The sequence below is a fragment of the Schistocerca gregaria genome, chromosome 3, assembly GCF_023897955.1.
Source record: "Schistocerca gregaria isolate iqSchGreg1 chromosome 3, iqSchGreg1.2, whole genome shotgun sequence".
NCBI lineage: Eukaryota > Metazoa > Arthropoda > Insecta > Orthoptera > Acrididae > Schistocerca > Schistocerca gregaria.
The window spans coordinates 908,443,242-908,457,896 of NC_064922.1; the positions used below are offsets into that span (position 1 = coordinate 908,443,242).

Below are 14,655 nucleotides of genomic sequence, written 5' to 3' on the forward strand. Positions count from 1 at the left end.
GGATATAAAATGGAGACTGGCAATGGCAAGGAAAGCATTTCTGAAGAAGAAAAATCTGTTAACATTTAGATTCAAATGTCAGGAAGTCGTCTCTGAAAGTATATGTATGGAGTGTAGCCATGTATGGAAGTGAAACATGGACGATAAATAGTTTGGACAAGAAGAGAATAGAAGCTTTCGAAATGTGGCACTACAGAAGAATGCTGAAGATTGGACGGGTAGATCATGTAACTAATGAGGAAGTATTGAATAGGATTGGGGAGAAATTTGTGGCACACCTTAACTAGAAGAAGGGATCGGTTGGTAGGACATATTCTGAGGCATCACAGGATCAACAATTTAGTATTGGAGGGCAGCGTGGAGGGTAAAAATCATAGAGGGAGACCAAGAGATGAATACACTAAGCAGATTCAGAAGGATGTAGGCCGCAGTAGGTACTGGGAGATGAAGTGGCTTGCACAGCATAGAGTAGCATGGAGAGCTGCATCAAACCAGTCTCAGGACTGAAGACCACAACAGCAACAACCAAACATGGTAGCATTCAAGTCTAGGGTATGGGGTGCATGATTTCCATGTGTCACAGCGCCACCGTCCAGTTCCAACTACGGCCAGCAGATGACATGATTAGTCATCATGATTCATAATGTCACACACCTGACCAATCACAGCTCACTTGTTGATGTCTCAACATGAGCTTGGACAAATGGAGCACGGCATTATTGGTGAAGCTCTATTATCAAAACAACAGTAATGCTGCAGCTGCACATCGAGAATATCAGCAGCTGAAAGGATTACAAAAGGGTCCTCTTCCTCCACCTGTTGTGCAGAGCATGATGAAAAAGTTTGAATCAACTGGAGAACTGGATGTCACTCTGGGAAGATGCCGATGACCAGTTGCACCAAACATGGTTGATGAAATTCCTGCTGTTATGGCAGACAACACTGCGTGCAATTCCCAATCATCAGGCAGTGCGCGGGCTGTGTCACAACAGTTGACCATCCCATGATCCACTGTACACAAGGTGCTTTGAGCCATTCGCATATGGTATCCATACAAGATTCATACAGCAGCTTGCACCACAGCATGCACAATGACATGTCGCCTTTGCTCTCCACTTTCTCACAAGGATTGAAGTTGATGAGGGTGGCCCTTGATCATCCTATGGACAGATGAAGCTCATTTTCCTCTGACAGGTGGGTTGAACACACAGAATTGCCATGTATGGGGATTTACACCTTCAGTCACAGTGCATGAAGTTCCTCTGTATGATGAATGTGCCACCATATGGTGTGGCTTCACAGCTAAGTTCATCAATGGTCCATTCTTTTTCTGAGCAGGTTGGCACTCCAGGACCAAAGACATGCAGTGTGACTGGTCAGCACTGCTGCCATATTCTTTGTCATACCTACAAGAGAGAGATGCGTTGAACTCAACAGTTTTCATTAAGATGGGGTTCCACCACACATCTCTCATGAAGTTCACCTGCTTCTCCAAAGCAGATTTGGAAACAATATCAGCTGACTGTTTCCAAATGCTTGGCTAGCACGATCACCTAATCCGACTCCCTATGATTTCTGGTTGTGGGGCTACCTGAAGGATAGGGTTTACCAGGGGAACATTCACACATGTGCTGATCTGAAGCACAGTACATCAAGAGAGGTAGCCAGCATATCTACGGACATGCTTTGTTCTGTTGTGTAGAATGCAATTCTGTGCTTTCAGACTTTTCTGGACACTGATGGGCATTATATAGAGCCCCTTTTGTAGAAGTAGTGGTACCAGTATGTAATGGTATGATGTACTGTAGCACCACATTAAAAGTGTTTCAGTTGTACTGATTTTGCTTTATTTCTCTTCCTCACATCCTGAACATTAATGCTACCAAGTTTGCTCCTCATACTGTAATTAGTTTGTGTGTTATAAAGTGTTAAATAGAAAAATTTTAATTATAGCCATCCAGTATTTAAGAGAAAGGATTCTGCACTCATAGTAAGTGGAACAAAAAAAAGCCCAACAAGATTATGTGGATGGAACAGGTGCAGCAACTCCATACAGCAATGTGGATTTTTGTGAAGATTTTACAGTGCTCCAGCAGTGAGCCATGCCAATAAAGATTTGAGGAGGATTGGTGCTGATCATAAAAAGATCTCCTATAGGTGTTGGACCTGTAGCTGCAATTTGGAGATGTTAAATACCGCAGGATCCTTAAGCATGTTTTAAGCTTGAATGCAACAAATTTCTGAGCCAAAAAACAACTTCTGAGATTAGTTAGAAAAAACTGTCTTGCGGCCAGGAAGCAGTCATCGAAGCAGTCAACGACAAAAACTGTCCTAATAGTTTTCTTAGTATTACCTTCACTAGTTGTGTAGGAATGACCTTGGAGGGGATGATGAACTGCCATATAGTATTTGAATCCACTTACTTGGTTCCAGAGATATGAACTCACCACTGATAATCTGATCCAGCTGGATGCACACTATCCTACGTAGGCATTACATAGTATGCATCTTCTCACAGAAAGGCTATGTTACTACATGGAGGCATAATATCATCAGATAATTTCATGAATCTGGCCTTTGGGTACGACTCCAATCTTTATATAATTCTTCACATACAAAGTCCTGTTCAATAGATTTTAATAGGAGAACAGTGTCCATAGGGAGTGGGGGGGGGGGGGGGGAGTGGATGTAATGAGAATTACAACCTACATTATCAATGTACATGATTACAAATCCAGAGAGGTGGGCCTAATCCTTATTTAAGGCACATTTTGCCCCTACTCCAACTCTGCAACAGTGATATAGTGGATATCAAGGGGCTGACTGAGTAGACAGTGTGCAATGGTCGCATGTTTTCATTGGGGAAAACTGCTGACATCCATTTGCTACATTCATCATCAATTTACATTCCACAAACCATGATGACAAAGAACAATGTACTGAAGATCAATGATTCAATAAAGTTTCTAGGCCTCAAATTTGACAAACAGCTCTCTTGGTTATCAAACCTGAGCAACATAAAAACAACAGCTCTTAAATGCCTAAGTCATAGGTCCAGTGGAGGTGACACAACACATCTCTCACAATTTCGTAAAGTCTTCATATAATCCTAGATGGACTGATGTTATTAGCATGGCTCATACATCTAAAACCCACCAAAACAGTCCAACATAAATGCATCAAGTTGGCCACAGGCTTAATTGCCAACCTCTGTGCTGAGACAACATACTGCCTAATCCAAAGTCAAGTGAATTTCAGCTCGTTGATTGCCCACTCATATGATCACTAACTGCCCAAAAGTGTAAAACCCATTTGGTATACAAGCAAGACCTCACTACTCCTGTTTTAACCTTTACACTTCAGTGGACTTATTTGCCTCTTTGGATGCTGAAGAAATGATTCCTGGGGCTATCCAGAGAGGAGTATGACAGCAAATGCCGCCCCCCCCCCCCCCCCCACATTCGCTAAAAAAGAAGTTTTCTTCACAAAGTGTCTCTTCATATGCTGACTTGTACCACTAGGAAAGAGAGACTAAAAGTGAGACAGGTAACACTGGTTGAATGATCAGCAGATTGTTTTCAATTTTCTTTCACCCCCATCCAGCCATTCTCTTTTAAGGCTTAATACAAGACATATTTAACTGATCTTTCACCACCTTCTCTCCCAGACCCTTCAACAGAAACACCTGCATATCAGACAGCAGGCCACTGTGAAAGCAATCACTTTGTATGTCAGTTTAGCTGTAAGTACTGCAAAGCATTCGGGTGAGTATAATTACACACCTGTTATGTACAGTAGAGAGAGGGGAGGAGACAGAGGGGACGAGATAAGAAACTAGAGAGGGGAAGAGACAGACGGGATAAGAGACTAGAGAGGGGAAGAGACAGACGGGACGGGTGACTGGAGTACAGAAGGGAAGAGTGAAGGGGCTATAGAGGTGAATAGACAGGGGGGAAGAGTGAAGGGACTATAGAGGTGAATAGACAGGGGGGAAGAGTGAAGAGACTATAGAGGTGAAAAGACAGGGGGGAAGAGTGAAGAGACTATAGAGGTGAAAAGACAGGGGGGAAGAGTGAAGAGACTATAGAGGTGAAAAGACAGGGGGGAAGAGTGAAGAGACTATAGAGGTGAAAAGACAGGGGGGAAGAGGTGAAAAGACAGGGGGAAGAGTGAAGAGACTATAGAGGTGAATAGACAGGGGGAAGAGTGAAGGGACTATAGAGGTGAATAGACAGGGGGAAGAGTGAAGGGACCATAGAGGTGAATAGACAGGGGGGGAAGAATGAAGGGACCATAGAGGTGAATAGACAGGGGGGAAGAATGAAGGGACCATAGAGGTGAATAGACAGGGGGGAAGAATGAAGGGACCATAGAGGTGAATAGACAGGGGGGAAGAATGAAGGGACTAAAGAGGGGAAGAGTGGAACGACTATAAAGGGGAAGAGTGGAAGGGGAAGAGTGGAAGGACTAGAAAGGGGAAGAGTGGAAGGACTAGAAAGGGGAAGAGTGGAAGGACTAGAAAGAGGAAGAGTGGAAGGACTAGAGAGGGGAAGAGTGGAAGGGGAAGTGTGGAAGGACTAGAGAGGGGAAGAGTGGAAGGGGAAGAGTGAAGGGAGATGGGGGGAAGAGTGGAAGGGGAAGAGTGAAGGGAGATGGGGGGAAGAGTGAAGGGAGATGGGGGGCAGAGTGAAGGGAGATGGGGCGGGGGGGCAGAGTGAAGGGAGATGGGGCGGGGGGGCAAAATGAAGTGAGATGGGGCGGGGGGGCAAAGTGAAGGGAGATGGGGCGGGGGGGCAAAGTGAAGGGAGATGGGGCGGGGGGCAAAGTGAAGGGAGATGGGGCAGGGGGGCAAAGTGAAGGGAGATGGGGCGGGGAATAGTAAAGGGAGATGGGGCGGGGAATAGTAAAGGGAGATGGGGCGGGGAATAGTAAAGGGAGATGGGGGGAGTAAGTAAAGGGAGATGGGGGGAGTAAGTAAAGGGAGATGGGGGGAGTAAGTAAAGGGAGATGGGGGGGTAAGTGAAGGGAGATGGGGGGGTAAGTGAAGGGAGATGGGAGGGTAAGTGAAGGGAGATGGGGGGTAAGTGAAGGGAGATGGGGGGTAAGTGAAGGGAGATGGGGGGAAAGTGAAGGGAGATGGGGGGGTAAGTGAAGGGAGATGGGGGGGTAAGTGAAGGGAGATGGGGGGGAAAGTGAAGGGAGATGGGGGGAAAGTGAAGGGAGATGGGGGGAAAGTGAAGGGAGATGGGGGGAAAGTGAAGGGAGATGGGGGGGAAAGTGAAGGGAGATGGGGGGGAAAGTGAAGGGAGATGGGGGGGAAAGTGAAGGGAGATGGGGGGGAAAGTGAAGGGAGATGGGGGGGGAAAGTGAAGGGAGATGGGGGGGAAAGTGAAGGGAGATGGGGGGAAAAGTGAAGGGAGATGGGGGGGAAAGTAAAGGGAGATGGGGGGGAAAGTAAAGGGAGATGGGGGCGAAAGTAAAGGGATATGGGGGGGAAAGTAAAGGGATATGGGGGGTGAAGTGAAGGGAGATGGGGGGGGGGGGGAAGTGAAGGGAGATGGGGGGGAAAGTGAAGGGAGATGGGGGGGAAAATGAAGGGAAATGGGAGGAAAGTGAAGGGAGATGGGGGGGAAATGAAGGGAAATGGGGGGAAAGTGAAGAGAAATGGGGGGGAAAGTGAAGGGAAATGGGGGGGAAAGTGAAGGGAAATGGGGGGGAAAGTGAAGGGAAATGGGGGGGAAAGTGAAGGGAAATGGGGGGGAAAGTGAAGGGAAATGGGGGGGAAAGTGAAGGGAAATGGGGGGGAAAGTGAAGGGAAATGGGGGGGAAAGTGAAGGGAAATGGGGGGGAAAGTGAAGGGAAATGGGGGGGAAAGTGAAGGGAAATGGGGGGGAAAGTGAAGGGAAATGGGGGGGAAAGTGAAGGGAAATGGGGGGGAAAGTGAAGGGAAATGGGGGGGGAAAGTGAAGGGAAATGGGGGGAAAGTGAAGGGAAATGGGGGGGAAAGTGAAGGGAAATGGGGGGGAAAGTGAAGGGAGATGTGGGGGGAAGTGATGGGAGATGGGGGAAGTGAAGGGAGATGGGGGGAAGTGAAGGGAGATGGGGGGAAGTGAAGGGAGATGGGGGAAGTGAAGGGAGATGGGGGGAAGTGAAGGGAGATGGGGGGAAGTGAAGGGAGATGGGGGGAAGTGAAGGGAGATGGGGGGAAGTGAAGGGAGATGGGGGCAAGTAAAGGGAGATGGGGGCAAGTAAAGGGAGATGGGGGGGAGTAAAAGGAGATGGGGGGAAGTAAAGGGAGATGGGGGGGAAGTAAAGGGAGATGGGGGGGAAGTAAAGGGAGATGGGGGGGAAGTAAAGGGAGATGGGGGGGAAGTAAAGGGAGATGGGGGGTAATTGAAGGGAGAGGGGGGTAAGTGAAGGGAGATGGGGGGAAAGTAAAGGGTGATGGGGGGAAAGTAAAGGGTGATGGGGGTAAAGTAAAGGGAAATGGGGAGGAAAGTAAAGGGAAATGGGGAGGAAAGTGAAGAGAAATGGGGGGAAAGTGAAGGGAAATGGGGGGGAATGAAGGGAGATGGGGGGAAATGAAGGGAAATGGGGGGGAAAGTGAAGGGAAATGGGGGGAAAGTGAAGGGAAATGGGGGGGGATGAAGGGAGATGTGGGGGCAAGTGAAGGGAGATGTGGGGGCAAGTGAAGGGAGATGTGGGGGGAAGTGAAGGGAGATGGGGGGAAACTGAATGGAGATAGGGAAGAGACAAGAGGGAGAGTGAGGGGAGAGACAAGAGGGAGAGTGAGGGGAGAATCAAGAGGGAGAGTGAGGGGGGAGACAAGATGGGGAGTGAGGGGGGAGACAAGAGGGGGAGTGAGGGGGAGACAAGAGGGAGAGTGAGGGGGGAGACAAGAGGGGGAGTGAGGGGGAGACAAAAGGGGGAGTGAGGGGGGAGACAAGAGGGGGAGTGAGGGGGGAGACAAGAGGGGGAGTGAGGGGGAGACAAGAGGGGGAGTGAGGGGGGAGACAAGAGGGGGAGTGAGGGGGAGACAAGAGGGGGAGTGAGGGGGAGACAAGAGGGGGAGTGAGGGGGGAGACAAGAGGGGGAGTGAGGGGGGAGACAAGAGGGGGAGTGAGGGGGAGGCAAGAGAGTGAGGGGAGGGAAAGGAGAGAGAGTGAGGGGAGGCAAAAGAGGGAGAGTGGGGGGAGGCAAAAGAGGGAGAGTGAGGGGGGGCAAAAGAGGGAGAGTGAGGGGGGGGGCAAAAGAGGGAGAGTGAGGGAAGGCAAAAGGGAGAGAGTGAGGGGAGGCAAAAGAGAGAGAGTGAGGGGAGGCAAAAGAGAGAGAGTGAGGGGAGACACAATAGGGAGAGTGAGGGGAGACACAAGAGGGAGAGTGAGAGGAGACACAAGAGGGAGAGTGAGGGGAGACACAAGAGGGAGAGGGAGAGGAGACACAAGAGGGAGAGTGAGGGGTGGCACAAGAGGGAGAGTGAGGGGTGGCACAAGAGGGAGAGTGAGGGGAGACACAAGAGGGAGAGTGAGGGGAGACAGGGGGAGAGTGAAGGGAGACAGAGTGGGGGGAGAGTGAAAGGAGACAGACGGGCGGGGAGAGTGAAGGGAAACAGAGAGGGTGGAGGATGAAGGGAGACAGACAGGGGGGACAGTGAAGGGAAACAGAGAGGGGGGAGAGTGAAGGGAGACAGAGGGGGGAGACTAGGTTGAGAGAGAGGGGAGGGGAATGAAGGGAGACAGATGGGGGAGACTAGGTTGAGAGAGAGGGGAGGGGAATGAAGGGAGACAGAGGAGAGAGGGTGAAGGGAAACAGAGGTTGGTTGGTTTGGGGCGTAAAGGGATCAAACTACAGGGTTATTAATACCTTTATCCTCATGTAAACAACGCTACAGTTAAAACTATTCTCAAAAGGAGTTGGGGAAAGGAAAGAGTGCAGAAAACTAATGGGGAACCACATGGAAAAGAAAAAGGATGAGCCAGCCACTACGCAACACACTTAAAACTCCAGCTTAAAAGAGAAAGCGAGATGAACACACATATGGACACTAATAACACCAAGGGAAATAAACAGCAAAAACAAAGAGTGAGCAAAAGTTTAAATGGAGGGATGGTGGAGGTCTGGGAGAGAAGACCAGAGGCTGTCCCTTTGATTGCGTGATGAAACTCCCTTTCAAAGAAAATGTAAAACATAGCCATTGAGGGATTCTCACCCAAGACTGCAGACAGGGTGTTGGTAAAGTTACAAGGCCACCACAGAGTGATAAGACTAAAATTGGGCAGTCCAACAAGATGTAGGCGAAAGTGATCTGCCAGCTACGTTGGCATCGAGCTCGGTCCTCACAATGGAGGAGGTGACCATGCGTTAGCCAAGTATAGGCAATGTGGCGGGCAAGTATAGGCAATGTGGCGGGCAAGGGAGGTACGTGGAAGCGAGGGGGCGGGCGAGGGAGCGAGGAGGCGGGCGGGCGAGGGAGCGAGGAGGCGGGCGAGGGAGCGAGCAGGCGGGCGAGGGCGGTACGGGGGAGCGAGCAGGCGGGCGAGGGCGGTACGGGGGAGCGAGCAGGCGGGCGAGGGCGGTACGGGGGAGCGAGCAGGCGGGCGAGGGCGGTACGGGGGAGCGAGCAGGCGGGCGAGGGCGGTACGGGGGAGCGAGCAGGCGGGCGAGGGCGGTACGGGGGAGCGAGCAGGCGGGCGAGGGCGGTACGGGGGAGCGAGCAGGCGGGCGAGGGCGGTACGGGGGAGCGAGCAGGCGGGCGAGGGCGGTACGGGGGAGCGAGCAGGCGGGCGAGGGCGGTACGGGGGAGCGAGCAGGTGGGCGACGGCGGTACGAGGGAGCAGGTGAGGGGGAGCGGGGGATGGGGAAAGGAGGAAAGGGCGATCGACGCGAGCGATGCGGGAAGGACGAAAGGGCGAGCGTGCGAGTGATGGGGGAAGGAGAAAAGGGCGAGCGATGGGGCAAAGAGGAAAGGGCGAGCAAGCGAGTGAGCGAGCGAGCGATGGGGGAAGGAGGAATGGGTGAGGGATGGGGCAAGGAGGAAAGTGCGAGCGAGCGAGCGATGGAGCAAGGAGGAAAGGGCGAGCGAGCGATGGGGCAAGGAGGAAAGGACGAGCGAGCGAGCGAGCGATGGGGCAAGGAGGAAAGGGCGAGCGAGCGATGGGGCAAGGAGGAAAGGGCGAGCGAGCGAGAGACCGATGGGGGAAGGAGGAAAGGGCGAGCGAGAGACCGATGGGGGAAGGAGGAAAGGGCGAGCGAGCGATGGGGCAAGGAGGAAAGGGCGAGCGAGCGATGGGGGAAGGAGGAAAGGACGAGCGAGCGAGAGACCGATGGGGGAAGGAGGAAAGGGCGAGCGAGCGAGAGACCGATGGGGGAAGGAGGAAAGGGCGAGAGACCGATGGGGGAAGGAGGAAAGGGCGAGAGACCGATGGGGGAAGGAGAAAAGGGCGAGAGACCGATGGGGGAAGGAGAAAAGGGCGAGGGGGCGATGGGGGAAGGAGAAAAGGGCGAGGGGGCGATGGGGGAAGGAGAAAAGGGCGAGGGGGCGATGGGGGAAGGAGAAAAGGGCGAGGGGGCGATGGGGGAAGGAGAAAAGGGCGAGGGGGCGATGGGGGAAGGAGAAAAGGGCGAGGGGGCGATGGGGGAAGGAGAAAAGGGCGAGCAGGCGAGAGACCGATGGGGCAAGGAGGAAAGGGCGGGCGAGCAATGGGGGAAGGAGGAAAGGGCGAGCGAGCGATGGCGGAAGGAGGAAAGGGCGAGCGAGCGATGGCGGAAGGAGGAAAGGGCGAGCGAGCGACAGGGGAAGGAAAGGGCGGGCGAGGGAGCGACGGGGGAAGGAGGAAAGGGCGGGCGAGGGAGCGACGGGGGAAGGAGGAAAGGGCGATCGAGCGAGTGACCGATGGGGGAAGGAGGAAAGGGCGATCGAGCGAGTGACCGATGGGGGAAGGAGGAAAGGGCGAGCGAGCGAGAGACCGATGGGGGAAGGAGGAAAGGGCGAGCGAGCGAGAGACCGATGGGGGAAGGAGGAAAGGGCCAGCGAGCGAGACACCAATGGGGGAAGGAGGAAAGGGCCAGCGAGCGAGACACCAATGGGGGAAGGAGGAAAGGGCCAGCGAGCGAGACACCAATGGGGGAAGGAGGAAAGGGCCAGCGAGCGAGACACCGATGGGGGAAGGAGGAAAGGGCCAGCGAGCGAGACACCGATGGGGGAAGGAGGAAAGGGCCAGCGAGCGAGACACCGATGGGGGAAGGACGAAAGGGCCAGCGAGCGAGACACCGATGGGGGAAGGAGGAAAGGGCCAGCGAGCGAGACACCGATGGGGGAAGGAGGAAAGGGCCAGCGAGCGAGACACCGATGGGGGAAGGAGGAAAGGGCCAGCGAGCGAGACACCGATGTGGGAAGGAGAAAAGGGCGAGCGAGCGAGAGACCGATGGGGGAAGGAGAAAAGGGCGAGCGAGCGAGAGACCGATGGGGGAAGGAGGAAAGGGCGGCCGAGCGAGAGACCGATGGGGGAAGGAGGAAAGGGCGGCCGAGCGAGAGACCGATGGGGGAAGGAGGAAAGGGCGGCCGAGCGAGAGACCGATGGGGGAAGGAGGAAGGGGCGAGCGAGCGAGAGACTTATGGGGGAAGGAGGAAGGGGCGAGCGAGCGAGAGACTTATGGGGGAAGGAGGAAGGGGCGAGCGAGCGAGAGACTTATGGGGGAAGGAGGAAGGGGCGAGCGAGCGAGAGACTTATGGGGGAAGGAGGAAAGGGCGAGCGAGCGAGAGACTTATGGGGGAAGGAGGAAAGGGCGAGCGAGCGAGAGACCGATGGGGGAAGGAGGAAAGGGCGAGCAAACGAGCGATGAGGGAGAGAGGATAGAGAGAGCGAGGGAAGGAAAATAGAGAGAGCGAGGGAAGGAGGATAGAGAGAGGGAGGGAAGGAGGATAGAGAGAGGGAGGGAAGGAGGATAGTGAGAGCGAGGGAAGGAGGCTAGAGAGAGCGAGGGAGGGAGGGAGGATAGAGAGAGTGAGGGGGAGGGAGGATAGAGCGAGGGGGGAGGTAGCATAGAGAGAGCGAGGGGGGAGGTAGGATAGAGAGAGCGAGGGGGGAGGGAGGATAGAGAGAGCGAGGGGGGAAGGAAGAATAGAGAGAGGGAGGATAGAGAGAGCGAGGGGGGAAGGAAGAATAGAGAGAGGGAGGATAGAGAGAGCGAGGGGGGAAGGAAGAATAGAGAGAGGGAGGATAGAGAGAGCGAGGGGGGGAGGGAGGATAGAGAGAGCGAGGGGGGAGGGAGGATAGAGAGAGCGAGGGGGGAGGGAGGATAGAGAGAGCGAGGGGGGAGGGAGGATAGAGAGAGCGAGGGGGGAGGGAGGATAGAGAGAGCGAGGGGGGAGGGAGGATAGAGAGAGCGAGGGGGGAGGGAGGATAGAGAGAGCGAGGGGGGAGGGAGGATAGAGAGAGCGAGGGGGGAGGGAGGATAGAGAGAGCGAGGGGGGAGGGAGGATAGAGATAGCGAGGGAGGGAGGGAGGGAGGATAGAGATAGCGAGGGAGGGAGGATAGAGATAGCGAGGGAGGGAGGATAGAGATAGCGAGGGAGGGAGGATAGAGATAGTGAGGGAGGGAGGATAGAGAGAGCGAGGGAGGGAGGGAGGATAGAGACAGGGAGGGAAGGAGGGAGGGAAGGAGGATAGAGACATGGAGGGAGGGAGGGAGGATAGAGACAGGGAGGGAGGGAAGAAAGGAGGAAAGAGAGAGCGAGGGAAGGAGGAAAGAGAGAGCGAGGGAAGGAGGAAAGAGAGAGCGAGGGAGGGAAGGAGGAAAGAGAGAGCGAGGGAGGGAGGGAGGGAAGGAGGAAAGAGAGCAAGGGTGGGAGGGAAGGAGGAAAGAGAGAACAAGGGAGGGAGGGAGGGAGGGAAGGAGGAAAGAGAGAGCGAGGGAGGGAGGGAAGGAGGAAAGAGAGAGCGAGGAAGGGAGGGAAGGAGGAAAGAGAGAGCGAGGGAGGGAGGGAAGGAGGAAAGAGAGAGCGAGGGAGGGAGGGAGGGAGGGAGGGAGGGAGGGAGGAAAGAGAGAGTGAGGGAGGGAGGGAGGGAAGGAGGAAAGAGAGAGCGAGGGAGGGAGGGAAGGAGGAAAGAGAGAGTGAGGGAGGGAGGGAAGGAGGAAAGAGAGAGTGAGGGAGGGAGGGAAGGAGGAAAGAGAGAGCGAGGGAGGGAGTATAGAGAGAGCAAGCGAGGGAGAGAGAGAGGAAGAGAGAGCGAGTGAGGGAGAGAGAGAGGATAGAGAGAGCGAGCGAGGGAGAGAGAGAGGATAGAGAGAGCGAGCGAGGGAGAGAGAGAGGATAGAGACAGGGAAGGAGGGAGGGAGGGAGGATAGAGACAGGGGGTATGAGAGAGGGAGGGAGGATAGAGACAGGGGGAAAGGGAGAGGGAGGGAGAATAGAGTCAGGGGGGAAGGAGAGAGGGAGCGAGGGGGGATAGAGACAGGGAAGGAGGATGAAAGGGAGGATAGAGACGGGGCGGGAGGGAAGAAAGGAGGAAAGAGAGAGCGAGGGAGGGAGGGAAGAAAGGAGGAAGGAGAGAGCGAGCGAGGGAGGGAGGGAGGGATGAAAGGAGGAAAGAGAGAGTGAGGGAGGGAGGGAAGGAGGAAAGAGAGAGCGAGGGAAGGAGGGAAGGAAGAAAGAGAGAGCGAGGGAAGGAAGAAAGAGAAAGCGAGGGAGGGAGGGAGGGAGGGAGGGAGGGAGGGAGGAAAGAGAGAGCGAGGGAGAGAGGGTGGGAGGAAAGAGAGAGCGAGGGAGAGAGGGTGGGAGGAAAGAGAGAGCGAGGAAGAGAGGGTGGGAGGAAAGAGAGAGCGAGGAAGAGAGGGTGGGAGGAAAGAGAGAGCGAGGAAGAGAGGGTGGGAGGAAAGAGAGAGCGAGGAAGAGAGGGTGGGAGGAAAGAGAGAGCGAGGGAGGGAGGGAGGAAATAGAAAGCGAGGGAGGAAAGAGAAAGCGAGGGAGGAAATAGAAAGCGAGGGAGGAAAGAGAAAGTGAGGGAGGAAAGAGAAAGCGAGGGGGGGAGGAAAGAGAAAGCGAGGGAGGGAGGAAAGAGAAAGCGAGGGAGGGAGGAAAGAGAAAGCGAGGGAGGGAGGAAAGAGAGCGAGGGAGGGAGGAAAGATAGAGCTAGGGAGGGAGGAAAGAGAGAGCGAGGGAGGGAGGAAAGATCAAGTGTGTGAGGGAGGGAGGAAAGATCAAGTGCGGGAGGGAGGGAGGAAAGACCAAACGAAGGACGGAGGGACAAAAGAGTGTGTGTGGGAGGAATGATGATGGTGAGAGAGGAATGTGGATCGTGAGGGAGGAATGTGGATGGTGAGGTAGTACGGATGGTGAAATAAGAGAGAAAGGAATAAGGACAGGGATTGAGTGAGGAATAAGGACAGGGAGTGAGTGAGGAATAAGGACAGTGAGGGAGTTAGGAATAAGAACAGGGAGTGAGGAATAAGGACAGTGAGTAAGTGAGAGTGAGAATGGGTAGGAAGATAGTGAGTGAGGATGGGAAGGGTAGTAGTGAGTAAATGAGGGAGTGATAAAGTGAGGATGGGGACGGAGGTAGTGAGTAATTGAGGGACTGAGGGAGTGAGGACGGGGAGGTAGAGAGGGAGGGAGGGAGGGAGGGAAGGAGAAAGTGAGAAACGCAGACATGAAGGGAGGGAGCAGGTGAGGAATGCAGAGAGGACGGGAGGGAGCAAGTGAGGAATGCAGACATGAAGGGAGGGAGCAACTGAGGAATGCAGACATGAAGGGAGGGAGCAAGTGAGGAACACAGAGAAGAAGCGAGGGAGCCAGTGGTTTGGGAGGGAGGGAGGGAGCAAGTGAGGACCGCGGATGAGGAGGGAGGTAGGGAGGGAGGGAGCAAGTGAGGAATGCTTACAAGGAGGAACGAAGGGAGGGAGAGAGGGAGGGAGGGAGCAAGTGAGGAATGCTTACAAAAAGGAACGAAGGGAGGGAGAGAGGGAGGGAGGGAGCAAGCGAGAAATGCTTACAAGGAGGGAGGGAGCAAGTGAGGAATGCTTACAAGGAGGGAGGGAGCAAGTGAGGAATGCTTACAACGAGGGAGGGAGCAAGTGAGGAATGCTTACAAGGAGGGAGGGAGGGAGGGAGCAAGCGAGGAAAGAGGACGGGGAGGGAGGGAGCAAGCGAGAAACGAGGACGGGGAGGGAGGGAGGGCGCAAGCGAGGAACGAGGACGGGGAGGGAGGGAGGGCGCAAGCGAGGAACGAGGACGGGGAGGGAGGGAGGGCGCAAGCGAGGAACGAGGACGGGGAGGGAGGGAGGGCGCAAGCGAGGAACGAGGACGGGGAGGGAGGGAGGGCGCAAGCGAGGAACGAGGACGGGGAGGGAGGGAGGGCGCAAGCGAGGAACGAGGACGGGGAGGGAGGGAGGGCGCAAGCGAGGAACGAGGACGGGGAGGGAGGGAGGGCGCAAGCGAGGAACGAGGACGGGGAGGGAGGGAGGGCGCAAGCGAGGAACGAGGACGGGGAGGGAGGGAGGGCGCAAGCGAGGAACGAGGACGGGGAGGGAGGGAGGGCGCAAGCGAGGAACGAGGACGGGGAGGGAGGGAGGGCGCAAGCGAGGAACGAGGACGGGGAGGGAGGGAGGGCGCAAGCGAGGAACGAGGACGGGGAGGGAGGGAGGGCGCAAGCGAGG

At 55.0% G+C, this 14,655-nt stretch overlaps 2 protein-coding genes across 2 annotated transcripts; both read left to right on the plus strand.

Annotated features, from left to right (window-relative positions):
• The first annotated feature begins 8,378 nt into the window (after window positions 1-8,378).
• Window positions 8,379-8,924, plus strand: LOC126355674 (spidroin-1-like). Its single transcript, XM_050006039.1, has one exon. The coding sequence runs from the start codon at window positions 8,379-8,381 to the stop codon at window positions 8,922-8,924; it is 546 nt and encodes a 181-aa protein (XP_049861996.1).
• Window positions 8,924-9,889, plus strand: LOC126355675 (ribosome-binding protein 1-like). The gene has a single exon (XM_050006040.1). It carries the CDS (start codon window positions 8,924-8,926, stop codon window positions 9,887-9,889), a length of 966 nt encoding a protein of 321 aa, XP_049861997.1.
• The last annotated feature ends 4,766 nt before the right edge of the window (window positions 9,890-14,655 follow it).

What these genes read in the sequence shown, in the direction of transcription:
- LOC126355674 (XM_050006039.1), top strand. Translation starts at nt 8,379, where the DNA reads ATGTGGCGGGCAAGTATAGGCAATGTGGCGGGCAAGGGAGGTACGTGG.
- LOC126355675 (XM_050006040.1), top strand. Translation starts at nt 8,924, where the DNA reads ATGGGGGAAGGAGAAAAGGGCGAGCGATGGGGCAAAGAGGAAAGGGCG.